Below are 27602 nucleotides of genomic sequence, written 5' to 3'. Positions count from 1 at the left end.
CTCACTGTCCACTCTGCCTGTCAAAAAAAAAAAAAAAAAAAAACAACCTTGGGACCAGTGCCATGGCATAGCAGGTAAAGCTGCCACCTGCAGAGCCGGTATCCCATGTGGGCACCAGTTCGAGTCTTGGCTGTTCCACTTCCAATCCTGATCCCTTCTGATGAGCCTGGGAAAGCAGTGGAAGATGCCCCAAGTCCTTGGGCCCCTGCCACCCACGTGGGAGACCTGGAAGAAGCTCCTGGCTCCTGTCTTCAGCCTGGCCCAGCCCCAACCATTACAGCCATTTGGGGAGTGAATCAGCAAATGGAAGACCTCTGTCACTTCTCTAACTCTGCCTTTCAAGAAGAAACCTCTCCCCAGTTTGTACCTGGAGAGGGAATTGACAAACGCTAAGTCTGATTGGCAGGCTCACTGTTTTCACTCCAGGACAACCCATATGATGTGCCAGTTAGGGACAGGCTCCCCAAGAACCAGAGATCTCGCAGAGCTGAGGGTGGAGGGCGCAACTCGGCCGGTGTCCAGGACAAGGTGCAGTGGCCGCAGGGGACAGAGGGGTCAGGGGAGACCTCAGAGGAGTGGGCTGTGGGGTTGACAGCCAAGGATGGGTGTGGTTTGCCAGGATATGGAGGCAGGGAGGGGCGGTGCCAGGTGCTTCAGCGAGGAGGGCTGTGGTGGGCAGGCGCCAGCCGCGGGGAGGAGGGGGCCCTGGGGACAAGAGCCAGGTCTCTGGCGACCTTGTCTTCCACGCTGTGGGATCAGCCCATGCTTGTGTGGTAGAGGGTGGGGGAGGGGACACAGGGGTGGACTGGAGAGGTTTGAACTGGACAGTCGGGAGTCCTACTTGCCCCTCCCCCCCCCCTACAAATGCCCTGAAGCCAGGGTCTGCATTTACTGCAGGGCTTGGCTCCAAAGAGGAGGGTAAGGGAGACACAAGGGAGAGAAGCTTCCAGAGCGGAGGAGCAGTCTGGATGCACTGAAAACACAGTTGGCCTGGGAACTCCATGGAAGAGGGTCCTGTTTTTCATGGTGTCCTGTCTGCCAGCCCCTTAGAAAGCAAATTGAGAATTACCCAAGCCTGAGGAAGCTTGCCGGCATCCCAAAATATGGAAATTGTCTTAATTAAAGCAATCGCTACCCAACTGCAAAGTGCTTACTTTGCACCAGGAAGACCCATGAAGTTCTGAGTTTGCTACTTGGAAAACATCATGTTTGGTGGTGGGGAGGGAGGCCTGGGGTGGAGCCACTTGACCTGCGCCTGGCAGCTGGAAAGGGGTCCCGGCGAGTGGCCAGCGGGGAGCACTGCCCAGCAGAAGACCCCCGGGGACGGCTCATGAGCCGTGGGCACAGGGGCCAGCGCAGAGCCGGAGCCTGGTCTGTCAGGCCCAAAGTGACGTGTGTGCTTGCACAGGCAGTGCACTGGAGTTCTGGGATGTGGCATGAATGACAGAGCTATGGGCCTCCCGGAAGGGCTGGGGCTCCTGAGGCTGGTCCAGGTCGGAGGGAGGTAAGCACCTGGATAGCGCTTTTCTTTGGGCCCAGGGAGGGTGCGTTTGTTGTGATCTGGGGAAACCCAGGACGGACACCACACGACTCAAGGTGCCAAGCTCAGGGGGACGCTGAGCAGACGGGGCGGGGCGGGGGGGTGAAAAGAGGCCTTTGTGTCGGTTCTCTCCCCTTTCCTGGTCCTAACACAAAGCATGGAGAAAACAGCCCAGCGGACTTCAGGTCTGGAGGCGAGCTTAGTATTTGCACAGGCAGGGGTGCGGCTGAAACCCACCCAGTTGGGGAAGGCTCGGCCTGTACAGCAGGTAAGACCCCAGAGTGTTATAAATAGCTCTTTATTATGAGTTGACATGGTGTTCGATACATAAAATAAATTCTATTTAAATATTTAAAGTTGCCCCTGAACAGGAGCAGTGGATTCTGATTATTGCTAAGACTTGGGGCGTGCACACTCAAACCGTTCTGTGATAGTCCGCTGTTCCCCCTGCTCGCAGGCTGACGGGGATGCCCTGGGATTCGGGGACTGCTGCTGGGTTTCCCCAAGGGAAGACTGCGTCTGACTCCCCTGGCCGGCACACTCGCCCTGGGTTTCTACCCACCATGGGCCAGTGTGGGGCGGTCGCCACACCTCGGCTCCCCTGCCCCCTGCAGCAGCGTGTTGCATGGCCAGGCTGCCTCCATCCAGTGTGGCCCGGGGCTTACTGGTCCCACTCGCTCTGGCTCTGCTCAGTGGCCGCCGTCGCCTCCCCCTCCTCCCCGGACTCCAGCTCGTCCTCGGAGTCGGCGGCCACCCTCTTGATTCTCTGCAGGGCGGCCTTGATGCTCCTCTCCAGGTCGCTGGTGGGTTTCTGGCCGGGGCTGGGGCTTGACTCCCGGTGCACTTTCTTCAGTTTGACCCCCTGCCTTATGGCGGCCAGAATGTGCTCGTTGACCGCGGCGCGGGGCGGGGGCGGGGGCCCAGCGGGCACATCCACGCTCCGGAGCGGGGTCTTGCCGCGCCTTAGGGAGGCCAGCACTTCGTCCATAGAGCCTGCAACCCAGGAAGCACAGCAGGTGTTAGGATGGAGAGAAATCGAGCTCTCTCCCTCCCCGGGCTGCCGGAGCAGTCTCATCAGTTAGCGCCCTGATTTCACAAATAATCACTAATCGCCGCTCTGCTGAAGCCATGCACTGGGTCAGCGTTAAGCTCCTGCTCGAGGCCAAGACGGCTTAACAGCTGACATTTTATCTTGGCCACGTGCAACCCAGGGTCTTCAGACCAGAGCCACTTAGAGGGACATCGTGCACAGCCGTCAGAATGCTGCCCTTCGAGGGCCGGAGGCTGTCACCCCTTCCTGTGGTGGAAATCCTCTGAGCCACTGGGCCTGACTTCGCCGCCCCTGGGACAATGCCCTCCTGTCCCCTCCTGTCCTCTCCCGTGCACTTCCCACTCGGCACACTCTTTTTTTTTTTTTTTTTTTATGTACCCTGCTGGGTTTAACTTTGCTCTTGGACATTAGCCGGTGATGAGTCACGCTATGCAGAGAAGTGAGAAGATTTCCACACTTGCAGGGCTCAAAGCAGCCTTTGAATCGGGAGCTCAATGAAGTCTCCTGTGTGCCGTGTGTTTTAATTCCACCTCCATTACCCCAGCCCGCTACACGCTCGGTTTTGGAAGGTGTGAAATACGCTGTCAAAACACAAATGAGATCAGAGTTTCAAAGCGCTGGTGAGGAGAAGCTAATTCTCACTCTGCTACCTTGAGACTCCCGAGGGGCAAGGGCTCTTTAATCACCTGCTGGATACGTGCGAGACCGCTGCCGCTAATTTAGACGTCCTCCGGATAAGGTCTCCAGGGGCGTAACCAGTTCTGGTTCAGGACTGAACGGCCAGCCGTGCTGTGGCCACCAGCCAGCTCCTGCCCGTTGGGTTTAGACTGTAACTTATCACAGCTCCCTCCTGGGAGCAATAAGACAAGCTCCACAATCAAGGGAGTTTGCCGGGGCTAACCCCCTTTCCTGTCCCCTTCAGGGCACTGGAGCAGGGTCTGTGAGGGCACAGGGCTTCCCCAAACTGTGTGCACAGCCGCTGAGCTGGGCCTGGGGGCCTTACAGAGACCTGCCCGCGCCCAGCTGCACCCCAGGCCCCACGCAGGCTACGGCTCTTCATTCTCACACCATGGTTGCAAACCCTGGGGAACACGGGCTGCCGGCTCTCCACCCTAAACAGTTGTAGGCATTTTTGTTTGTCCCTGGTGCTAGGTACAGAGAAACCACAAACTCAACCAGAAAACTCAGGCGGCCAGTTCTGCGGGTCACTCCCATCAGCTGCCACAGGAACCTTGTGTGTTCCAGGTAGGTGTGCTTACATATATATTTTAAAAGCAAATGGACAGGCCGGCGCCGTGGCTTAACAGGCTAATCCTCCACCTTGCGGTGCCGGCACATCGGGTTCTAGTCCCGGTTGGGGCGCCGGATTCTATCCCGGTTGCCCCTCTTCCAGGCCAGCTCTCTGCTGTGGTGCGGGAAGGCAGTGGAGGATGGCCCAAGTGCTTGGGCCCTGCACCCGCATGGGAGACCAGGAGAAGCACCTGGCTCCTGGCTTCAGATCAGCGAGATGCGCCGGCCACAGCGGCCATTGGAGGGTGAACCAACGGCAAAAGGAAGACCTTTCTCTCTGTCTCTCTCTCTCTCACTATCCACTCTGCCTGTTAAAAAAAAAAAAAAAAAAAAAAAGGCAAATGGACAGAGCACTTTGCTAAGCCTTATCTAAAATACAGACCCCAAAGCAGCAGGCCCTGAGTGTGACAGCCTAGTGGGGCTGAGAAACGTTTTCCTGCCAAGGACCACTGTGATCTTTGTAGCATCATCCGTGGGCCACACAAAACTCAACCTGAAAACCAGCTGGCTATAGATGCGCTGAATTTGGAGTCCTGCCTGCAGTTGCCCTGGCGAGGCCAGACCCAGTAACTTCGTGGGTCTTACACGGCCCGTGGGCCGCACATTCCCCTCCCCTGCCCCGAGTGTTTTAAACAGTGTCCCCAACGATGTCTGAAGCCATAACTAGAACCATGAGTGACAACCAGAGCCCTCAGCCAGCCTGGAAATAGTCACATGGGTGCGCTGAACTCGCACAGACAAAAAGGGGCCAGGCCACTGCCTTTCGGAACCCTGCCCGTGCCAAGGTTTCTCAGTGTGCCAGGGAGTCGGGAAGGAGACCTGGCTAACGTTCCTCCACAGCAACTTCCAAGAAAGATTCTGCTTAAGGTGCAAGAATTGTAATTCTGTAATGAAACCCACAGAGATGCAATGGTGAGCTTAAAGCCAAGTTTAAACACACTCAATGACAGAAATCCAACACATACCAAAGTCTCAAAAAAACCTGAAGCAGATGGTTCTTTGACAGCCTCAGACGCCGCTCGCAGTGCGTCACTGGAGCGTGGGGGCGGGGTGCTCAAGCTGGGCTAGCGTCTCCGGCTACACTCACTTTGCTCAAGGCAGGCACTCAGAGGACTCTGAGGGGCGCAGGTGAGCAGCCGGCGGCCTCTGGGGTGGGAACGTGGAGCGGGGACACAGTCCCAGGACATTACCTGGGCCCTGGTGGCTCTCCCAGGAATCACGTGGCCTCTGGGCAGGTGGCTCACACACTAGAGGCAGTGGCTGGTCATCCTGGACTGTGGTCCTGAAGTGTGAATTTGGATGAGCTTGAGACCAAGTCGGCAGAGCAGGGAGCGGCGGCGGCGGTGGTGGAGGTGGTGGGGGTGGCGGTGGGGGTGGGGGAAGAGAAGGGGGAGGGTGTTGAGGCGGCGGCAGGGACAAGTCCTCACTGGATGTGGAGCGTGTTTGGTCACCACCTGTCACACAAACCCGGGCAGGGCCGTTTCCCACACAGTCTTGATGCTGGGGGGGCTTCACAGGAGCGCCTGGGGGTGAGAGAGTGCTTCTGGGTTCCCGTGGGGACGATGACACGGCAGGTGAGGGCGTCTGTGGGGAGAGGCCAGGGGACGGGTTTGGAGCCCCAGGCTCAGAGCAAGAGGTTCTTGGTGCAGGCCGAGCTGGACGTTTCTGGAAATGAAAAAGTGTTGTAAAAACTTGGCCCAAATGCAAACCATCAGAATGCCCAGGGAGGCTGCCAATCCGTCGACGCTGACGTGGGTGTAGACTGTAATACCCCCCCCCACACACCTGTATTTGAAAGGCTTGCTGGCCAGCTCCGTGCTGAGTCAGGACCCTGTCTCTTCCTCCCTATCACCTCCCTGGGTGACCAGTGCCCCCCTGGGGACAGGGCCTGAGCAGTCACGGCACACCTCACGGCACTGCTCTCGTGAAGCGGTCACGTGGCTCCCCTTCCACTCACTCTGCCGACCCTGACTCCCACCCAGGCCTGATCCAGCCCGATTAAATCAGGATCCCCAGGCCAGCAGGGGGGTGGGGAGTTGGGCAGTGCCCGGTGGCTCTGGACTAAGAGGCTCCTGCTGTGCTGTGTGACCACTGGGAGCCTCGGTGACTCCCCGTGAAGTGGTGACGATGCTATCTCACGTCACCAGTGAGAATGAATGTGAAGTGCCCAGTCCAGGGCCTGGGTGGACGGCCTCCAGTCATGGCAGCTATTGCTGGTCCGGGTACAGTGTGATGCTGACAGCACGGCCCACACAGGACAGGGTTGGCAGGCCGTGCTTTCTCACAGTCCCGCGATGACTGTGCCAGGTTCTTGTTCCCTGTTTTGGGAGCACCAGTCACTTCGGGTCTTTATGAAGGGGTGGGAAATGACAGCAGGTCTGCTCTGGTCAATAAATTCAGTGATATTCTTTAATAGTTCCTATTTACTTTTTTTCAGAAAACTTTTTGCTTTTTTTGAATCTGATTAAGACTTACTTATTTATTTGAAAGGCAGAGTGACAGAGAGAGGTGGATCTTCCACCCACTGATTCCCTCCCCAAATGGCTGCAATGGCCGGGGCTGGGCCAGGAGCTTCTTCCAGGTCTCCCATGTGGGTGCAGGGCCCCAAACACTTTGGCCATCTTCTGCTTTCCCAGGTGCATTAGCAGGGAGCTGGATCTGAAGAGAAGCAGCCAGGACTCGAACCCGTGCTCATATGGGATGCAGGTGTCCCAGGCGCACCGTAACCCCCTGTAACACAACGCCGGCCCCCATTTACTTATAACAGAGCATGTTCATGCACTTACGTCACAATGCTTCCCTGACAGCGTGCTAAGGGATTCTTCATCCCAAGTGAAGAAAACGGCCAGCTCAAGCGGACAGCAGCTGAGCCATGGCCGTTTTCCCTGCTGTAAACCATGGAGGGTGTGGTCTGCACCACTTAGGAAGGAAGGGAGAGTAGAACCTGGGCGTGTCATGCAGCAGAAACCATGGTTTGTTCCAGCATGGTTTCTGAGACACTAATCTAGATTTGTTGATTTTTCTTGCTATGCCACGTAGAATGGTATTTTTGTAATTTCATGTTCTGAGTGATCTGTTCATAATACTTTATACTTTTCTACTCACTTCCCAGGAAATCTGGGTGATGGGGCCAGTGCTGTGGCATAGAGGGTTAAGCTGCCACCTGTGATACCAGCATCCCATATGGGCACCAATTTGTGTCCCGGCTGCTCCACTTCCAATCCAGCTCCCTGCCAATGCACCTGGGAAAGCAGCGGAAGGTGGTCCAAGTGCTTGGGCCCCTGCCACCCACATGGGAGGCCCTGAAGCTTCTGGCTCCTGGCTTCAGCCTGGCGCAGCCCCAGCTGTTGCAGCTTTCTGGGGAGTGAACCAGCAGATGGAAGACCTCTTTCTGTCTCTCCCTCTCTCTGTAACTCTGACTTTGAAAATCAATCAATCATCAGTCAATCTTGAAAAGAAAACAAGGGTGATGTGACTATGCCCAGGCCTCACCTCTTTAAATGCTCTCAGTCGCTGGAGCGTTTTTTGGCGTTCTTGATTTATCCACTCTTTGTTCTTTTGCTCCTCTTCTTTCATCTTGTCTCTTTTCTATTGAAACAAACATGTATTTGTAAAATGCTCACAATCACCATCCAATATGTCTTGGCAAAGAAAGGCACTGTAAGGCATTGGTCTCCACACTGTAAGGCATTGGTCCCCGGAGGCAACGCTCCCATTTCCCCAGTCGTGGACCAACCCCGGGTCACAGTGCCAAACGTACAACCTTCGCCCTCAGCTACTCACCCTCTGAATACCGTGATGCTGATGGACGTATCTCCTGCTTTCTTCAGCCTGTTGCAATCGGAGCCGATGATTTTCCTGGCATTGATCCTGGTGGAATAATACAGATCACCTACGCGGTTTTTAATAGTACCCTGGGCCACAGCACGGGAAAACGTTGCATTTGGGCTGTCATGTAAGGTGTCTGTTGACATGGGCGGCAATGGTGTCACCGCCTCCAACCCACAGCTGTGTGACCAGCTGCTCAGGGGAATCACTTGTCGCCACAAAGGGCTCTGAGAAGGAAAGCAACTCCCTGCCCGGGACAGGACATGCAGGCAGCCCTCACTCCCAAACAGGATGTGTCGTAACGATCTTCTTTTCTTGTTTCTTTTTTTAATTTTTGAATATTTTATTTATTTATTTGACAGAGTTATACAGAGGGAGAAAGTTACATAACCCTCCATCTCACACACCTGCATTACAGGACTTAACACATAATCCAAGAATTTATTTGATAGAGTTATACAGAGAGTCTCAGAGATGGAGACAGGCATCTTGCATCCACTGGTTTACTCACCAAATGGCCACAACAGCCAGGGCTGGGCCAGGCCAAAGCCAGGAGCCAGGAGCTTCTTCCAGGTCTCCCATGTGGCTGCAGGGACCCAAGCACTTGAGCCATCTTCCACTGCTTTCCCAGGTTCTGATCCAGCAGGAAGCTGGATCAGAAGTGGAGCAGCTGGGACTTGAACTGGCACCCATATGGGATGCCAGTGTCACAGGTGGAGGCTTTACCCACTATGCCACAACACTGGCCCCTAACAGTCTTTTCTAATGTGATTATTTTAAACATTTCCCCCAGGGGACAGCACTGTGGCACAGCAGGTAAAGCAGCCGCCTGCACTGCCGGCGTCCCATATGGGTGCTGGTTTGGGTCTGACTGCTCCACTTTGTTGTTGCTGTTGTTGTAGTAACAGCTATTTATCCATTGCACACACCACTGTATCTCGCAAATCAATCTTTTGGAAAATTTAGACACAGCAGGGGTGGAGAGTTTCCTCCCAGAGAGATGAAGAGCATTTCGGCTCTTCAGTCCTTGATAAAAGGCGCCGTGATTCTTGTGTCTCCTGCACAGGTCACTGCCACGAGCTGATTTCCAAGTCCCGAGTCACTGACGCCCTGGAATCCAGACAGGGTTCAGCCCTCCATCTCACTCACCTGCGTTACAGGACTTAACACATAATCCGAGAACTTCTTACACTAATCTATGCATGTTTAATTGGTTGCATATATTAACATGAACTGTAAGATTCTTTTCTAAGAAGCATTAGGTAATAAATGGATACTGTAAAAAGATCTGATTAGTCAAAAGTAACAGGCATTACCAGATACATAAAGCACTCGGCCTGATGAGACAGGGTGTGAGCCTGTAATGAAGTGCAGGGCACCAGGCGCCCCAAGGGGCAGCCTTCAGGGAGGGGGCCAGGTGCAGGGTAGAGACACCACAAGATCATTAAAAAACTAACAAGACAGAATAACTGTAAACAGTTCTCTCTCTCCAGTAGACACAAAGAATAAGATTCCAGTGCTGACTCGACCGGCCTGTCCTGCTGCCACACACAAGGGCTCGTGTGGTGAGCAGGCCAGCCCCTAGGCGCCACCACAGGCATGGGCTACAGTTTGCCTGCATCAGATGTGTGTGTGTGTGTGTGTGTGTGAGAGAGGGAGAGGGAGAGAGAGAGAGAGAGAGAGCATCCACAAGAAAGAGATGTGTTGGGTGTGACTGTGTTTGGAGGAGTTCCTTTTGGCAGCTGGAGGTGTGAGATGAATCTGTTTGGTTTAGGAGAGGAGAGGGGCTCGTGTCTGCAGGCCCAAGTGTGTTCTTGGGTTGTGAAGGACTCTGCTGTACTCTCACTGCCTCTTCAGAACTGCAGCTTTCTGCTGAGGTCTTGGCCTGGTTGTTCTTGTCCGGTTTGATGGGTTCAGGAAATTCACTGCGCAGCTCCACCTCCATTTCCTGTTTAAGTGCGTTCCGTGCAATGGTCTGGAAGCCCTGCTCCACACGGATGGCCTGTTTGGCACTGGTTTCAGAGTCTGGAATCTTGTTTTTGCTGTAGCACCAGGCCTGGGCCCTCTTTGTGGCCACTTGTCTGGTTTCAAAGTCCATCTCATATCCCAACACAACAAAGGGGACGTTTTCAGGATCCTGGGGACTGGCCTGGATGAGAAACTCCTCTCTCCAGCTATCAGGGGTTTTGAACATGTTGGGGGCAGTCTGTACCTCTGTAGAAGGCTACGCCAAGAGACTGGAATCGCTCTTGTCGCGTGTCCCAGGTCTGCATCGCAGCTACCTGTCATCACTACCATCTCCTTGGTCAGAAAGTCTGCTCCTGTCGTGGCTTTGTACTGCTTCCTGAATTTCTGGTTCACATACTGGTTCACGAGTGATGTCTTACCAACTCCAGAATCTCCCAGGACGATCACCTTCAGCAACACTCTCTTCCTAGAGATCATCTTTCAAATGTGGCCACTGCGCTGGGGCCGGGCTGGGTGCATCCAAAGGCTCCGGACAACAAGGAAACACAACAGAGGACAAAGGCGCACAAGTCCAAGTTCTGGTCCACAGCACGCTCAGGCGCTCTGTAAGCCTTCAACCCCGCCACTGCCACTTGCTCCACTTCTGGTCCAGCTCTCTGCTGTGGCCTGGGAAAGCAGTAGAAGATGGCCCAGGTCGTTGGGCCCCTACGCCCGAGATGGAGACCTGGAAGACGCTCCAGGCTCCTGGCTTTGGACTGGCCCAGCTCAGCCATTTGAGGGGTGAACCAACAGATAGAAGACCTCTCTCTTCTGCCTCTACCTCTGTAACTCCGCCTTTCAGATAAATAGATCTTTAAAAAAAAATTTCCCCAGAATGTTATAAATACTAATATTCCCAAACATACCTGCAAAAGCATCACCACCTGCAGGTTCTGGTTAAGTTATATTAAAAACTGTACGTGATGGGGCCGGCGCTGTGGCACAGTGGGTTAAAGCCCTGGCCTGAGGCGCCGGCATCCCATATGTGTGCCGGTTCTAGTCCCAGCTGCTCCTCTTCTGATCCAGCTCTCTGCTGTGGCCTGGGAAAGCAATAGAAGATGGCCAAGGTCCTTGGGCCCCTGCATCCAATTGGGAGAGCTGGAGGAAGCTTCTGGCTCCTGGCTTCAGATTGGCTCAGCTCCGGCCACTGCGGCCATCTGGGGAGTAAACCTACGGATGGAAGACCACTCTCTCTGTCTCTATCTCTCTCTGTCTCTCTGTGACTCTGTCTTGCAAATAAATAAAAATAAATCTTTAAAAAAAAACCTGTATGTGAGCCGTGCTTAGCCACTACCATGATGGAAAACGACAGAATGGCAATGTGAACATTCAGCGAGAATGTCTTAGGTCTCGGCCCCAGTGCCAAGCATGCCCCTGCCTGACGCCACGCTGTCCTCATAACAACCAGGAGATCTGTGTTGTCTGTTATGTTATGATCCTCTTTCAACAGGTGAGAAAACTCAGCTCAAAAGAGATTTAGGGGACTAAATAGAAGATCTCGTTCTCTGTCACTCTACCTTTCAAATAAATAAAATCTTTAAAAAAATAAAAGATTTGGTTAATTTGCCTAAGGTCACACAGCTACCAAGTGGCCAAGCTGTGACTTCAACCCCAAGATGAGACCCCAGAGCCTGACCTCAACTCCCCAGGGTTCTGCTAACCCAGCGCCTTCCAAAGTCCAGCATTTCCAGAACTAGGCAGCGAGAGCCCCCAGGCTTCACCTGGAAGGTGAAGGGTGAGGCTTGCAGTCTGGATTTAGGGCCGGTGCCAGGGCGGTGGGGGCTGTCCTCACCCTGCACACCTCTGCAGCACCACGCCAGTGCCCCGGCACCCACAGGGCTCAAAGTGTGGAGCAAAGCGTGAACTCCTAACTCCTGATTGTGTATCTTCAGACCAGCTGAGCAACAGCTCCTACATCCAGATGCCACAGTTCTCACACACACATGCAAAGGACATCCTCCAACACAACTTTTTGAATGTATTTCTGCTTGCATGGAAGAGTAATAACATTTATGTAATCCACAAAATAAGCTGAATGTTCATGTTTTCCTAATTCCAAAAAGAAAATTTTAATACATACAAAATGGTGGCCGGCGCCAAGGCTCACTATGCTAATCCTCCGCCTATGGCGCTGGCACACCGGGTTCTAGTCCCGGTTGGGGCGCAGGATTCTGTCCTGGTTGCTCCTCTTCCAGTCCAGCTCTCTGCTGTGGCCTGGGAAGGCAGTGGAGGATGGCCCAAGTCCTTGGGCCCTGCACCCGCATGCGAGACCAGGAGGAGGCACCTGGCTCCTGGCTTCGGATTGGCGCAGCGCGCTGGCTGCAGCGCACTGACCGCAGCTGCCATTTGGTGGGGTGAACCAACGGAAAGGAGACCTTTCTCTCTGTCTCTCTCTCTCACTGTCTAACTCTGCCTGTCAAATAAAAAAAAAAAAAAAAAAAAAAACATACAAAATGGAAAATGGTGGATGAAAAAAAGTAGCTTTCTTTTATGTTGGAAAATATAAAGTGACTTAGTGTGTTTACCTACTTATATAATCATGCAGTTTTAAAAAATGAAGCAGGGGCCAGTGCTGTGGCCTAATAGGCTAAGCCTTCACCTGCGGCACCAGCATCCCATATGGGCGCCAATTCATGTCCTGGATATTCCTCTTCCCATCCAGCTCTCTGCTATGGCCTGGGAAAGCAGAGGAAGATAGCTCAAGTGCTTGGGCCTCTGCACTCGCCTGGGAGGTCCAGAGGAAGCTCCTGGCTCCTGGTTTCGGATTGGCCCAGCTCCAGCAATTCCAGCTATTTGGGGAGTGAATCAGCGGAATGAATACCTTTCTCTCTGTCTCTAACCCTACTTCTCAAATAAATAAAATGTTAAAAAAAAAAAAAAAATGAAGCAAAAAAGTTTGACCACTGGGTACTAAGTTACGATTAGATAGGATAAATAAGTTTGGGGGTTTTGATGGACAGTGGGGTAACTACAGATAATGATAAGGCACTGTATTATCTCATAAAAGCTAATGTACCAGCTGGCGCTGCGGCTCACTAGGCTAATCCTCCACCTGCGGTGCCAGCACCCCAGGTTCTGGTCCCGGTTGGGGCACCAGATTCTGTCCCAGTTGCTCCTCTTCCAGTCCAGCTCTCTGCTGTGGCCCAGGAAGGCAGTGGAGGATGGCCCAAGTCCTTGAGCGCTTGGGCCCTGCACCTGCATAAGAGACCAGGAAGAAGCACCTGGCTCCTGGCTTCGGATCGGCACAGCGCACCAGCCGTAGTGGCCATTTGGGGGGTGAACCAACAGAAGGAAGACCTTTTTCTCTGTCTCTCTCTCTCTCTCACTGTCTAACTCTGCCTGTCCAAAAAAAAAATCTTGAAAAAAGGATTATGAATGTTTTCACCACAAAGAAATGTTAAATGGTTGAGAAGATGTGCTTTGTAAACTTAAGTTATATGATGTAAATGGAAACATCATACAGTACCCCATAAATATGTACAAGTGTTATGTAGCAATTAAAATTTGTAATGAAAAAAATCGCTCATCGAATATAAGATCTGAACTGAGTATATCTGTGATTGACTTTTGTTGATCAATAATTTACAATAAAATATATTTAGAATTTTCTAGGGTTGAGTATTAGGATTTTAAAAGCTCCTGCTATGCAATGGCACTCAGCAAATAGTTGTTGAATGAATTCATCAAAATCCAGAGACTATGGTCAGTGCTCAGCTCCCAGGAGAAATAAAGAACGTGTTAAAGGGTAGCTGAAACATCTTAACTGCAGCCACTGATCTCCACATAAACACACACGAGGTAAATCTCTGTGTTGGTATAAACCTTACTGTACTGATCTCAGAACTTCTGTTTCCTGAAAGAATGGAAGAGGGCGGCCCCAAGCAGCCGCGAGCGCCCACCTTGCGGTTCCTGAGCCGGGCTCTTCTGGCGCAGATGCTGCCCCGCCGGGACTCCAGCTGCCGGCGCTGCCTGCTGAGCTCGCACACCTCCAGATGCCTCTCGTCCTGCAGCGCCCCAGCTTGGTCGATGGCTTCCAAGTCCTCCGGATTTTCACAGGGATCATAATAAACAACTTCATTCTGTTTCTCTAAAAATATGTGAATGATGCTTTTAGAAGACATTTTGTCACACACAAAAATGCATTAAAAATGTTGAGATGTTAGCAAGCTGAAGACCACGTGTAATTCTACCACCCAGGGAGAGTCACTATTAACATTTAAGGCCTATGTGCCAGTGTCCACATTCTACTGACACAGCTACACCTGCCAACCTGCCTATCAATCACGATAGGTAGAAACTAATACTCAACCCTAGAAAATTCTAAATATTTATTATTGTAAATTATTGCCACATCTTCCATGGGATGGAAATACAACTTTTTAAAAAAAGATTTATTTACTTGTTTGAAAGGTAGAGACAGCAAGAGAAGAGGAGAAAGAGAGAAAGAGGGAGAGAGAGGGAGAGATCAATCTTCTATCTGTTGGTTCACTCCTCAAATGACCACAATGGTGGTGACTGGGCCAGGCCAAAGCCAGGAGCCAGGAGGTTCTTCCAGGTCTCCCATGCAGGTACAGGGGCCCAAGCACTTGCTATCTTCCACTGCTTTCCCAGGTGCATTAGCAGGGAGCTGGATCAGAAGCAGAGCAGCCGAGCCTCAAACTGGTGCCTTTGTGAGATGCTGGCACTGCAGGCGGAAGCTTAACCTGCCACACCACAGTGCCGACCCCAGAATACGATTTTAATGGCGACATAGTATTCACTAACTAACTCAAGCATGCCCTTCTGTTGGCACGTTCCTGTGCTCTGTCATTGCCCATTTCACTGTGATGAACACCTCTGGGGATAAGTCTGTGTGTGTCTGTTTTAGTTCTTCTTTAGCAGATGGCTTTTGAAGGTGCATAAGACCATTGCCAATTGCCCTCCAAAAAGACATCACATTCCACCAACAGCACCCCATTCGTATTCATAGTAATAGGTGCATTAATGATATTCAATGTTGACTACACACTGACTTTTTTAAAGCAGTACATGCTACTGTAACAAACTCAAGCCCTAAAAATAAAGAATCAAATGTTCTCCTTCCTTCCTTAGACCGGCTGGACCCTATTCCCAGAGGAAAACCTTATGAACCATTTGGTGTTCACCCTTCCAAATTAACTCTTTTTTATAAAAAATAGTTTCTTCTTAAATATATTAAATGTGTATAACTTGAAATCATTGCAAAATTTTTGAATACTGAGAATTCAATGTTCAGGAGCTCCATGAATGAAATGATTAAACTTGAAGGAACTTGGGGAGGGAGGGACATTTACATAAATGCAGAGACATACCACGTTCTTGGGTGGGAAAAGTCACAATTGCAAAGACGACAGTTCTTCCCCAAGCAATCTCTAATTTTAAGCAATGTCCCAATCAAGATTCCAGTGCTTTGTTTTGAACTTGCCAAAGTGACTCTCAAGTTCATCTGGAAGAATAAAGGAGAGCGTCAGCAGCCTTGTGGGGAGGTAGAGCAACGAGGCGGGTGCTTGCCCGACCAGACGCTGCAGTGTGCTTCCAAGAGACAGTCCTAGGAACAGGCTGGAGCCGGCACCAGGAGCCACTCACAAGTCCCTGGAGGAGGACAACCCCTAGATAGACCAGGGTGACGCTAGTAATTCTGGATAGAAAAGAGGGCCAAAGTACTAGGGAAATGTTAAAATCAGTGAGTGCAGGGCCAGCATTCAGCCTGGGGGTAAAACTCCTGCAGCCGCTCTCAGGGTGCCTGGGTGCGGTGCCTGCCTCCAGCTCCAGATCACAGCTTCCTGCTGACGCAGACCCTGAACTGGGTTCCTGACACCCACATGGGAGACCTGAACTGAGTTCCCAGCTGCTGGCTTCAGCCATTGTGGACATTAGTGGGGTGAAGCAGTGCGTGACAGCTCTCCCCCACTGCCTCTAAATCAAATGAAGTCAAATCAAATTCAGTCAGTGATATGGAACTGCTAACGACTGGGAGGGGAAAAGTTAGACTCCTACCCCCAGTCAAAATGAATTTCATCTGGATTAAGGAGTTAAATTTTGCAAAAAACAAAATCATAAAAATACTAAGAGAAAACCTAAGTAAATACGGGTGTGATTCTGGGATGAGGAGGACTTTCGCAAGTATAACAGCAAAAGCAGAAACCATGGAGAAAAGAATGACAGATGTGACACCATGTAAGAAAAAGCAAATGACAAGGAGAAATTATTTGTAACATCTGACAGATAATACATCAACATCCTTAATATGGAAAGGAAACAGTCCAAAGAAAAAGGGACAAAGACCATGAGTAGGCAGTTCATAAAATAAAGCAAGTGGCCAATAAATATTCAAAGCTGCATTCAGTATTACATATAGTTAAATAAATGAAAATCTGAAGGTGCCTTTTGTTCCTATCAAGTAGGCAAAAACTTAAAGTAGTGCCACTGAGTATGGGAAAACACCTGCTCTCACACATACTCTGCTGATGAGCGTCATTTTGTATGACCTGTCTGGACCAGGACCATTAGGTGGTATGAAGTTTAGAAATTAGAAAATATAAGTGAGGGAAAATCATGTGTCAATGCTGTCTTAACAGAGATATATATCAACATGTAAAATATGCCTTGTCCTTAACCCAATGTTCCACCTACAGAAATTTGTTCTAAGGAAATCTCTACACAAAGACATGTGTAAAGGAAAGTTGTCCGTTGTATGCTGTTCAAAACAGTGAAAAGCTGGAAATCACAATAGACCCATGTAACGGAACACTATGCAGCCATTAAAATGTGGGTGTTGGCCAGCACCACGGCTCACTAGACTAATCCTCCACCTGCGGCGCCAGCACACCGGGTTCTAGTCCCGGTTAGGGAGCCAGATTCTGTCCCGGTTGCTCCTCTTCCAGGCCAGCTCTCTGCTATGGCCCGGGAAGGCAGTGGAGGATGGCCCAAGTGCTTGGGCCCTGCGCCCGCACGGGAGACCAGGAGAAGCACCTGGCTCCTGGCTTTGGATCAGCACAGCGCTCCAGCTGTAGTGGCCATTTGGGGGGTGAACCAACAGAAGGAAGACCTTTCTCTCTGCCTCTCTCTCACTGTCTAACTCTGCCTGTCAAAATAAATAAATAAATGAATAAATGAATTTTTAAAAATGTGGGTGTTTTCATTTCTTATTGAAATGGAAAAATGGTTATTATCAATTAGATAAACAAGAAGTTGTGGAACAGGATATATATTTTTGGTTGAAAATTCTGATATTTATTTATATACATTGGCATGTAAGAAAGGATAAAATGTTACACAGCAAATTGTCACTACTGATGACGGGATTGAGATCATACTGTTTCTTTGTTTTGTTGATTATTAATAATGATTATATTATTTGAATAATAAAAATACTAAAAGGAAACTATTTCACAAATTTCAGTAGATGAAACAAATAATTTACAAGAAATAATTGATAATACGGCCTGTATTTCCTTAAGCATGTAATTTAAAACTTTTTTAAGCCACACACATAAAAATTTACCTTTTATAAGTCTTTTAATAGAGTCCAGCTGTGTAGTGAGCAGTATTTCTTCATTTTTCAGTATCTCAAATTTAACCTCATACAGTTCTAATTGAATTTCATAATACTGTATTTCTAATTCATCTACAACATCTATATTTTTTTCTTGTTCTGGAAGGTCTTCCATCTTGTTTTCATGGAGAAAAAAGAGTGAGTTAAAATAATTAGCATGTTCAAAGCAAACTTTAGACGCATTCTAGCTGTTTTCTATTCCTTGCTCTGTTCTCAAAATAAAACAAGCAAAGAGGGAAGAAACATTTTTGTGTTGCATCCAATGAGACAAAAATGCTTGATTCAACATCTGTTACAAATGCTTTCTCTCAGCCTTCAAATGTGAAAACATTTAGGTTTTGAGAGTGTTGTGATGGACTGAATATCTGGGTCCCCTCAAAATGCATATGTGGTATTTCTAATCCCCAATGTGATGGGGTTTGGAGGTGGGGGCCTTTGGAGTTCATTAGATTTAGATTTCTGTACAGAGGGTGGTGTGGAGGGTTGCCCAGGGGCACTAGGAAAGCCCCAAGCTAAGGGCCTTGTACAGGCTCCCCAACTCTACCCAGAAATGCAAATCACCTCCCTGGGAAAACCTACTGGATCATGGGAAAAACACACCCTAAGTAGGGTTCTGCAGTTACAAGTACGCTTCTAGGTTTGTAGTTCATCACGTTGCCGCAGTGGTCAGCTCCTAACTGTCCGGCCTGCCTGCTGCTCTTCTGCAGCGTGTCCAGTGAATCCAGCTCTGCTCGCTCCGTCTGCTCTGGGGAATTCTTTCACCACCTGTGACCCCAGCCTCAGCGGCTGCCTCTCCCACAACCAGTGGGGCCCTCGTGATGGAATAGTGCTCTCAGAAGAGACAGCTGTCTCTCTCCATGCCCACGCATCGAGGAAAGGTGTGTGAGCACACAGCAAGAAGGCGGCTGTCCACAAGCCGGGGAGAGAGCCCTCCAAGACACTGAATCTGCAACCCCAGAACTGCTGAAAATATACAACCACTCAACCTAGGCTATTTTGTTATAGTGGCCAGCACAGCCTGAGCCAGCTAAGACAGGTGTTTAGAGTGTTTTCTGCTTTAAAGACGTAAGATTACAGGAAAAAATGGAAGTGACTATGGTTTGGGATTAAAATGATCCCAGGATTAAAGATGCACCAAAAACATTGCTGGGTTGATTTTACAGTATGTTGCCTAATTTCAGTGTGACCATACAGTGAATCCTAGAGTGCACTACTTCAAATGCGTCTTGACCAGAGGGAAGCTCTGTGCCATCCTTCTACAGTCTCTGAATTCTTACCTGCAGTAACTGGAGCAGGTGAAGAAAGGAAGCTCTTTGACAGTGCCCAGAAAGCAAGGGCCTGGCTCAAATAAAAGTGCATTTTTAAAACAAAGTCACCTTGCTTTACCCCGTGTCTTACCTTTCCCCGAATTTCGGCTCTTTGCTGATTTAAGCACAGTTCTTTGGCTCTCATGAGTTGCAGAGTCTCTCGGGCCAGCATTAGCTTGAGTTTTTCTAATCTGGGAGCTGCTGTGGCCCAGGCAGCCTGGCCAAATCTCTTCCTGTCCTGTTCCATTTGTCTCTGCATTCCTGTTGGGTTTTAATTAATGCAATAAAATATAAGTACAACTCATTAAACTGGGGAAAGTTTATCCTGAGCTAATCTTTCGCTTACTGCTTCTCATATCACTTGCAAAACATCTTTTCTGTAGAAAAACTGTTTTAATAACTTTTTAGCCAACACTAAAGTAATACATGGTCATTAATATCAAATTTCAGGTACTCCACTTTAAAGAAAGACAAGAATCCAGGCTGGTATGTGGCACAGTGGGTTAAGCTGCCACCTGTGATGCCAGTATCCCACATGGGTGTCAGGTTGATTCCCAACTGCTCCACTTCCGATCCAGCTCCCTGCTTATGCGCCTGAGAAGGCAGCAGAAGATGGCCCAAGTGCTTGGGCCCCTGCATCCATGTGGGAGACCTGGAAGAAGCTCCTGGCTCCTGGTTTCTGGTCTGGCCCAGTTCCAGCCATTGTGACCATTTGAGAAATAAACCAGCAGATGGAGGATTTCTCCCTCTGTTGCTCTCTGTCTCTTCCTCTCTCTGTAACTCTTTCAAGTAAATAAAATAAATCTTTAAAGGAAAAAAGAAAGGATACTAATAAATGACGATCTCACCCAGCCGAGGCGACTGCTTCTTACATTCTGGCGCACGTACTCTGACTGTTTCTATGTCTAGCCAGACTGACAAGCCAACACAAGCCCTATGTGGTCTGACCCCACCTGCCTTGCCAGCCTCCTGCCCCTTACCACATTCTCCTGCACTCTGTGATCCAGCCCCGTGGGCTTCCAGCACCTCCGGTTTGCCACACTGTCTCAAGCTAGAGGCCTTGGAGGACACTATCCCACTGCCACCGCCATTCTCCATGTGCTGAACGAATACATGATGAAGACTCTCCCCCACCCCCCAGACTACTGTGTCTGCTTTCGCCTATCCTTATACCGAATTGCCTGCCCCTAGAAAACCCAGATTAGGGGCACTCAGCTGCCTGCTAAATAAAATGAAAGGTACGCACGGCACGGCACAGCACCATGTACCCACCTGCTAATGCTGCTACTGTTTCCTTGAAATAATTCACCGTGATATCTTGAATGGAGACAACAGCATCTTTGGCCTGCCTGGCCCATTCCTTGGCTTCCTTCTGCAGGGCAGCTATCCTTTTAGGACCCAGGTCATCCTCATTCAGGGACTTCTACGTGGAAAGAAGGGAAATGTCTCAGGAAGAGATCACAGCAATGAGAGAGCCGTCAGGAAACCGTGAGGAAGCTGGCACGTGCATTGATCTACTTTTATTAATACTACTCGGTCAATTGGGATTTTTTTTTTAAGATTTATTTATTTATTTGAAAGGCAGAGTTACAGAAAGAAAGAGAGAAGAGAAACAGACAGAGAGAGAGAGAGAGAGAGAGAGAGATCTTCCTTCTACTGGGTCACTCCCCCAAATGGCCACAACAGCCAGGGCTGAGCCAGGCTGAAGCCAGGAACCAGGAGCTTCTTCTGGGTCTACGACGTGGGTAGCAGGGGCCCAAGCACTTGGGCCATCCTCCGCTGCTTTCCCATGCAGGGTCTTAGTCCACCCGTACAGGATGGACTGGGTCCAAGGAAAGGTGAGTGCACTGCTCGCCTGTTCCCCAGCCTCCCGATCCCGGAGACAGTCAGACGCAGCGGGGAGCCAAGTCTAGTAGCAAGGACTCATTTACTTTGTGTGTAACAGAACCTTTTATAGCACAAAACTGCAGAGTCATTGGGGCAGGGCTAAGGACCAACCAATCACTTAAAAAATCACCTTACGGGGGGATTTCTATAGGACTAGCTCTATGTCTATACACTGGTTACTAGTTTTGTTACCTCCCCTGATGTTGCGCAGCCAATTAGTTTTAGTGGTAAACAACTTTGGATTCCGCCCATCTCACTTCCTCTGGGCGCCATCTTACTCAGCTCCTCGCAGCTCCATTCCGCACAGCTCGGGTGGGGGCACCCGGGGGCAGCTGCGCATGCGGAGCTCCCGGGCCTGGCCTGGCCACGCCATGGCCGCACTCATGCCCCGCATTCCCAGGTGCATTAGCAGGGAGCTGGATCAGAAGCAGAGCAGCCAGGACTCAAACGGGTATCCATATGGAATGCCAGCACTTCAGACAGGGGCTTAACCCGCTGTGCCACAGCACTCACCCCTTCTTGGGTCAATTAAATGCTTATTCATTCAGCAATCTCTTATTGAGTATATGAAAAAGGTTCTAAGTGAGGCACTGCCTGGGGAAAAAAAGGGGGTACTCTGTGGCATAAAGAAAAACAAAACAACTTGTGGTTTGCATCACTAGAATAACTTCCTAGACAAGAATGCTATCAGGATGTTTCCATCTGTCAATAATCACATACAACTGTTTAAGTGAGATCTGTGTTGTTTAGCACTCAGCATGGGGCAGGGTATATAACTGTTGCCATGGTTTCTTTGAATGACATGATAGGAAGCTGTTGAACAATATAAATCACCTAAAAATGGTTAAAATCTATGCATTCACGATTACGACATCACAGAAATGGTTTGAATGTTGTGTCCTCCCGAAAGCCATATCCGGAAGCTTGACCCCCCAGTGGAGTGGTGTTTAGAGATGGGGCATGTGGGAGGTAAGCGGGTGGTGAGGGTGGAGCTGTCGTGATGGGATTGGTGCCCTTATGGAAGGAAGAGGAGACACAGGCCCTCCCCGCTCTTCACCACGGCAAGATGATGGCCATCTACCAACTAGGAAGCAGCCCTAGCAGACACCAGATCTGCTGGCACCTTGGTCTTGGACTTCGTGCCCCCCAGAACTGTGAGAAAAAGAAATCCTCTGCCCAACCTACAGCCCAATGCTGTAACAGCCAGAACTCTGGCAGGACCACCATGTGGCCCGGCATCCAGTGTTCCTTCTACGAAAGCTCAAGGTGGTAACGTGAGAAGTATGCACAGGGAAACGCAAATCAAAGCCACAGTGGGACACCCTTCACACCCACCAGGATGGTTAGGAACGGAAAGAAAGTAATGAGTGTTGGAGAAGATGTGGACACACTGGGGCCCTCGTTTGCCGCTGGTGAGAATGTGAGTTAAGAGCTTGCTCTGGAAACTGTCCAGCAGTCCTTAAGACGGTTAAATACCGAGTGTACGACTCAGCAATTCCACTCAGTACATAAGAGAAATGGAAACCTTTGTTCACACAGAAACAGGTAGACTAGGGCACCGGTGCTGTGGTACAGTGGGTTAAGCTGACCCTTGCAACACTGGTATCCCATATGGGCATCAGTTGGAGTCCCAGCTGTTCCACTTCTAATCTAGCTCCCTGCTAATGCGCCTGGTAAGGCAGTGGATGATGGCCTGAGCGCTTGGGCCCCTGCCACTCACATGGATGGAGTTTTAGGCTCTTGGTTTCAGCTTGGCTCAGATCTGGCTATTGTAGCCACTTGGGGAGTGAACCAACCAACAGCTAGAATATCTTTCTCTATGGGTCTCTCATCATTTATTTATTTTTTTAAAAAGACTATTTATTTGAAAGGCAGAGTGACAGAGCAAGACATCAATCTTCTATATGCTTGTTCTATTAAAAAAAATAAAGAAAGAAACCAGTACACGGATGTTCATATCAGTATCTTCCTAATAGCCAAAAGTGGAAACCACTCAAATGTCCATGAATAGATAAGAAGGAAGGTAGTATACCCATATATGATGAATATTATTTGGCAATAAAAAGCAATGAAATCCTACACATGCTACAGGTGGATAAACTGTAAAAACATTATGCTAAATGAAAGGAGCCAGTCACAAAAGACCACACATTCTATGATGCCATTTACATATGATGTCCTGAATAGAGAAATCCACAGGGGCAGAAATAGATTGGTGGCTGCCTGGGCTGGAGGTGGGGGTACTGGGAGGGACTCTCAGGGGTACGGGGTTTCTTTTGGGGCAAAGTGTTCTGGAATTAGATAGTGGGAATGGTTACACAACTCTGGAACTACTAAACCCACTAAGTTGTACAACTTAAATGCATGATCTGTGAATTAAATCTCAATAAAGCTGTTATTTAAAGAGGAAAAAAAAATACCCACAGGAAGTGAAGACTCTCCCAATGGTAGACATTCGAGATAATGAGCAGAACAACTCTATCCACAGCCAGAGTGCCATGCGTGTCATCTGACCGTGACACGGTTGTTCTTGTATGATACTTGGTATGGATCACGTGAGGAAATATGAAAGGATGACCTATAGCAGGGACAGCAATCAAGAAATCTCTTTGATGCCTTTCGCTTCCGGCTGCCGAGAGACCCATAGCTCCTGTTTAGCTCCTGGGGCTCTGGTTCATCTGTTAACACGGGGAGAGCAATGACTCCTTTTCCGAATAGTGCCACAGGCTTGTTCAGTGGTTCCATGAAATAACAATGACGACGGGGTTTATTACAGTTTAGATTACTGAATTATAAACTAGGGTCCTGCTGCTTAATTTTCTAAGAAATCTGCCTGTCTCCTTTGCAACAAATAAATATCACATCAGAAACTATTCATCAGATGAAAAAGTGCTTAATCCTTTAAATGTGCGGAAATCGGGGCTGGCATTGTGGCACAGTGGGTTAAGCCACCGCCTGAGATGTCAGCATCCAGTATCAGAGCAATGGTTTGAATCCCAGCTGCTCCACTTCCGATCCAGCTCCCTGTAATGTGCCTAGCAAAGTAGCAGAGGATGGCCCAAGCCTGGGCTCCTGCCATGGACGCTGGGGAGACCCGGATGGAGTCCTAGACTCCTAGCTTCAGCCTGGACCAGCCCTGGCCTGGCAGTCATTTGGGAAGTGCACCAGTGGATAGAAGGAAGGTCGTTCTCTCTCTTTCCTCCCCTCTTTGTCACTCTGCCTTTCAAGTAAACAAATTTTTTTAAAAAATTGTGCAGAAATCTGAAGATATTAAGAAGATGACCTAGGGGCCGGTGCTGTGGCCTGCAGTGCCAGCATCCCATATGGGCGCCAGTTCGAGGCCTGGCTGCCCCTCTTCCAATCTAGCTCTCTGCTAATGGCCTGGGAAAGCAGCAGAAGATGATCCAAGTGCTTGGGCACCTGAACCCATGTTGGAGACCTGGAAGAATCTCCTGGCTCCAGCTTCAGATCAGCTCAGCTCTGGCCACTGAGGACAACTGAGGAGGGAACCAATGGATGGAAGACCTCTCTCTCTTCCCTCCCCTCCCCCTGTAACTCTGCCTTTCAAATAAATCAATTTTAAACACAAATTGAATGTGTCTACAATATCATTTAAGCATAAGCGTGGAAACACAGATTGGCCCTTAAATGAGACTGAAGAAAGTAGTAAAACCAAAAAAATATATATAAGGACAACATACCAAAATACCAAGCTTACATGACGTTGCAACTTCTCGCATGTCTCTAAATGGCTGCAGCAAATACTGGAAGAACGTGGTTGCCACAGTAACTAACTCCTGGTACGCTTCATCTTCCTCTTGGTAAACTTTCATTAACGCCACCATGGTGTTGGCTTCTCCATGTCCTTGAAGGATCTGGGAGGCAAAATGTAAATAAAGCTCAAGTCTGTATTTATAAGATCACACATACCAAACAAAACTAACCAAAGAACCTTAATGTTCTCAACTTTAATACATCAATTTTAAGCATGGCTTAAATAGGAGAATGTTATAGTCCTCCAACCAAAGTGCCCAATAAAACAGCAACGGTTTGTAGGACATTAGCCTGGTGGTTGGATGCCCACACGCCACACTGGAGTGCTCAGGTTCAATTTCCGGCTCCAGCTCCTGACTCTAGCTTCCTGCTAATGCAGACCCTGGGAGTCTCAAGTAATCGGGTTTCTGCCTCCCACATGGGAGACCTGGACTGCATTCCTGGCTCCTGGCTTTGGCCTGCCCCAGCTCCAGCCTTCGCAGGCCATTTGGGTAGTGAACTAGAAGATGGGCGATCTATCTGTCCATCTGTCTGCCTGTCTGTCTCTCTCTCTGCTTGTCAAATTGAAAAATAGAAAACAAGACTAGTTAAATAAAGTACACTATCTATATGGCAGAATACTACCATACGCATTCAGCACTGCATTGCAGAAGACTGGTTAATTAGGGGGACTTTGATATCATTAAATGTGGCAAAAATTAGAGTACAAAGTTTTATCTCAACTATACAATATGCACACCGGCAAAAGGACCCAAAAGAGTCAGCAAGAACATCAACAGCAGTTATCTTTGAGCTGCAGGTTGTGGGTGACATTTTGTCATTTGACTTTTCCAGCCGCAAAGCCTTCATGAGGTTGTCCTCTTTTTAAAAGCTCATACAGACATTCCGAGATGTCTCTGAGTACTCCTCCTGCAGGCCAATCCCTGAGTGCCCAGGCTACTACTCCCACCAAGCTCCCAACAGAGCAGACCCACTGAAGAGTCTTAGCTGTGGCCCTGCTCTCTGCTGAGCACGGCTTCTGATGCAGGGTGGGAAGTGAACAGAGGGATTTATATTCTACGGGAGCTCATTTGTCAAGAAATTACATCCTAGCCGGCGCCGCAGCTCACTAGGCTAATCCTCTGCCTGCGGCACCGGCACACCAGGTTCTAGTCCCGGTTGCTCCTCTTCCAGGCCAGCTCTCTGCTGTGGCCCGGGAGAGCAGTGGAGGATGCCCCAGGTGCTTGGGCCCCTGCACCCGCATGGGAGACCAGGAGAAAGCACCTGGCTCCTGGCTTTGGATCAGCGTAGTGTGCTGGCCGCAACACGCCGGCCGTAGCGGCCACTTGGGGGGTGAACCAACGGAAAAAGGAAGACCTTTCTGTCTCTCTCTCTCATTGTCTAACTCTGCCTGTCAAAAAAAAAAAAAAAAGAAAGAAATTACATCACAACCTGGAGAAGAGAACTAGAATCAAGCTACAGATTTTAACTCAAAAAAATTCCTTTGTGTTCAATTTCCATCCTTCTTTTTTATTTATTTATTTATTTTTTAGTTTTTATCTTTTCTCCATCTTCTTCTATCCTTTACTTAAGGATAAACTGATCTACTTTCAGCTACACTTTTAATAAGGTGTGGAGGATTCCCTGAACAAAATTCAACACATTAACACGAAATAGTAAACTTAAGACAATGGGTACCCTACAACTTTATCTAGAAAAAGTGCAGAGTTACAACATTCAGCTTCATTTTACGTATCCTAGCAATCTTAGCAATCAGGCTAATTCTAGAATAAATTGCTTTTCTGCTCTAAATATAAGAGCATCCAGATATGTACGCCTGCATGGGTATGATATACCTTATGTTTAAGTCTTCCTCCATTGTCAAGCTGCGGGTGACGGTGAACTGTAGGACTGGACAGCCAGTCCGACAGCAGCAACGATACTAAATGCTCTACCAGCTCTGAAGGAACTTCAAGTGAGGAACGGTGTCGTTTCCCCACAGGAAGTACCACATCACAGAATGCTGGGGTCTAGGGGGAAGCCACGTCTGCCCACGAGAAAGGCAAATGCTGGTTTGATCCTGAATGAGAAAGTGGTCTCCTCATACCATAAAACAGAATCAACGCACACACAGCGTTCAGATCTTTAAGCAGAGCACAGAATCACCCCGCTAACACACTGCTTTCATAATGTCATTTTAACTCAGAAGACTCTCTGTTTAGCCGAAGAGGATATAATTAAGATCTAGAAATGTAGCTGAATTATTCCCACGCCTCTATAGAGAAATTGGCCACATTAATAACAAGAAAAGGCCCAGGGCCAGAGTGGTGGCCCAGTAGGTTGAGCGTCCTCCTGGGACCCCGGCAACCCATATGGGCACCGGTTCGTAGCCCACCTGCCCCACTTCCAATCCAGCTCCCTGCTAACTGAATGGGGAAAGCAGCCGAGGGCGGCTCACGGGCTTGGGCCCCCGCCACCCATGCGGGGGACCCTGAGAGAGCCTGCTGGCTTCCCAGCCCGGCCCAGCCCTTGTTGTTGTAGCATGTGAGGAGTAAACCAAGAGATGGTTCTCTCTTCCTACCACTCTGCCTTTCAACCTATCACCGTCATCAGGGCAAAGGTGAGGGGCCCAGCCCAGCTCCTGGGTCCAAGGCAGCGCCCTGGGCCTCAGGCGGGCCCCTCAGGCGACGGCCCGGGTGCACCTGCGCCTGTCCCCGCGGCCCCCCGCGGCCCCGCGCTCAGCCCCGGCGCCCTACCTGGCGCAGCCGCGCGCCCGCGCCGGCCCACCGCGCGCGCAGGGCCCGCTCCCGGAACTCGCGCGGGCCCTCGCAGTCGGCCGCGCCGCCCTGCGCGGGGAAGAGCGCGTCGCGCACCGTGGCGCCGCCGCAGCCGTCGGCCGCCGCGCTCAGGTAGCGCTCCAGCCGCCCGCACAGCTCCTGCAGCGCCGCGTCGCCGGGGCCCGCGGCCCGCGCCGGCCACACCAGCGCCCACAGGCCCCAGGCCGCGCCGCCCGCGTCCAGCTCCGGCGGCAGCCGCGGCAAGCAGCGCTCCAGCGGCGGCCACAGCGCCGCCAGCTGCCGGTGCGCGCCGCGGAGCGCGGCGGCCGACAGCAGGCCGGCCCAGCTGGGCTCCGGCTGGGCCTCAGGCGCCTCAGGCCGCCGCCGCCGCCGCTGCGCCGTGCGGTCGTGACAGGTCACCGCGAACTTGGCCTCCGCGTCGTTCCAGGCCACGAGGAAGCGCAGCTGGTGCCGCTCGGGCCCGGCGAAGAGGTCCTCGCGGAGCGGCACCCAGCCCTCCAGGCTGTCGGGCTGCTCGTCCTCCATGGCCGCCGCGGCTAGCGCCCCGAGGGCCCCGCTCGCCCCGGCC

The 27602-nt window shown here is 50.3% G+C and overlaps 1 protein-coding gene and 1 pseudogene across 3 annotated transcripts; both read right to left on the bottom strand.

Annotated features, from left to right (window-relative positions):
* Positions 1–1839: 1839 nt before the first annotated feature.
* Positions 1840–27602, bottom strand: WHAMM (WASP homolog associated with actin, golgi membranes and microtubules). Of its 3 annotated transcripts, XM_062206317.1 has the most exons (11): positions 26993–27602; positions 24185–24358; positions 19869–20019; positions 18688–18857; positions 17239–17404; positions 13616–13803; positions 7665–7751; positions 7374–7469; positions 5072–5546; positions 2970–3172; positions 2409–2533 (listed from the first exon to the last, which is right to left on the bottom strand). In XM_062206317.1, the coding sequence occupies exons 1-11, from the start codon at positions 27557–27559 to the stop codon at positions 2504–2506; spliced, it is 2307 nt and encodes a 768-aa protein (XP_062062301.1). In that variant the 5' UTR covers positions 27560–27602; the 3' UTR covers positions 2409–2503. The 3 variants fall into 3 exon arrangements, with proteins under 3 accessions (XP_062062300.1, XP_062062301.1, XP_062062299.1); XM_062206316.1 differs by lacking the exon at positions 2970–3172 and having other exon boundaries at positions 1840–2533; positions 26993–27601; XM_062206315.1 differs by lacking the exon at positions 2409–2533 and having other exon boundaries at positions 2540–3172.
* Positions 7758–10559, bottom strand: LOC133770319 (ras-related protein Rab-7a-like; annotated as a pseudogene).

The sequence above is a fragment of the Lepus europaeus genome, chromosome 11, assembly GCF_033115175.1.
Source record: "Lepus europaeus isolate LE1 chromosome 11, mLepTim1.pri, whole genome shotgun sequence".
NCBI classification, from domain to species: domain Eukaryota; kingdom Metazoa; phylum Chordata; class Mammalia; order Lagomorpha; family Leporidae; genus Lepus; species Lepus europaeus.
Note: the sequence above shows the minus strand (reverse complement) of the source record. Positions and strands in the feature narration are given on the sequence as shown.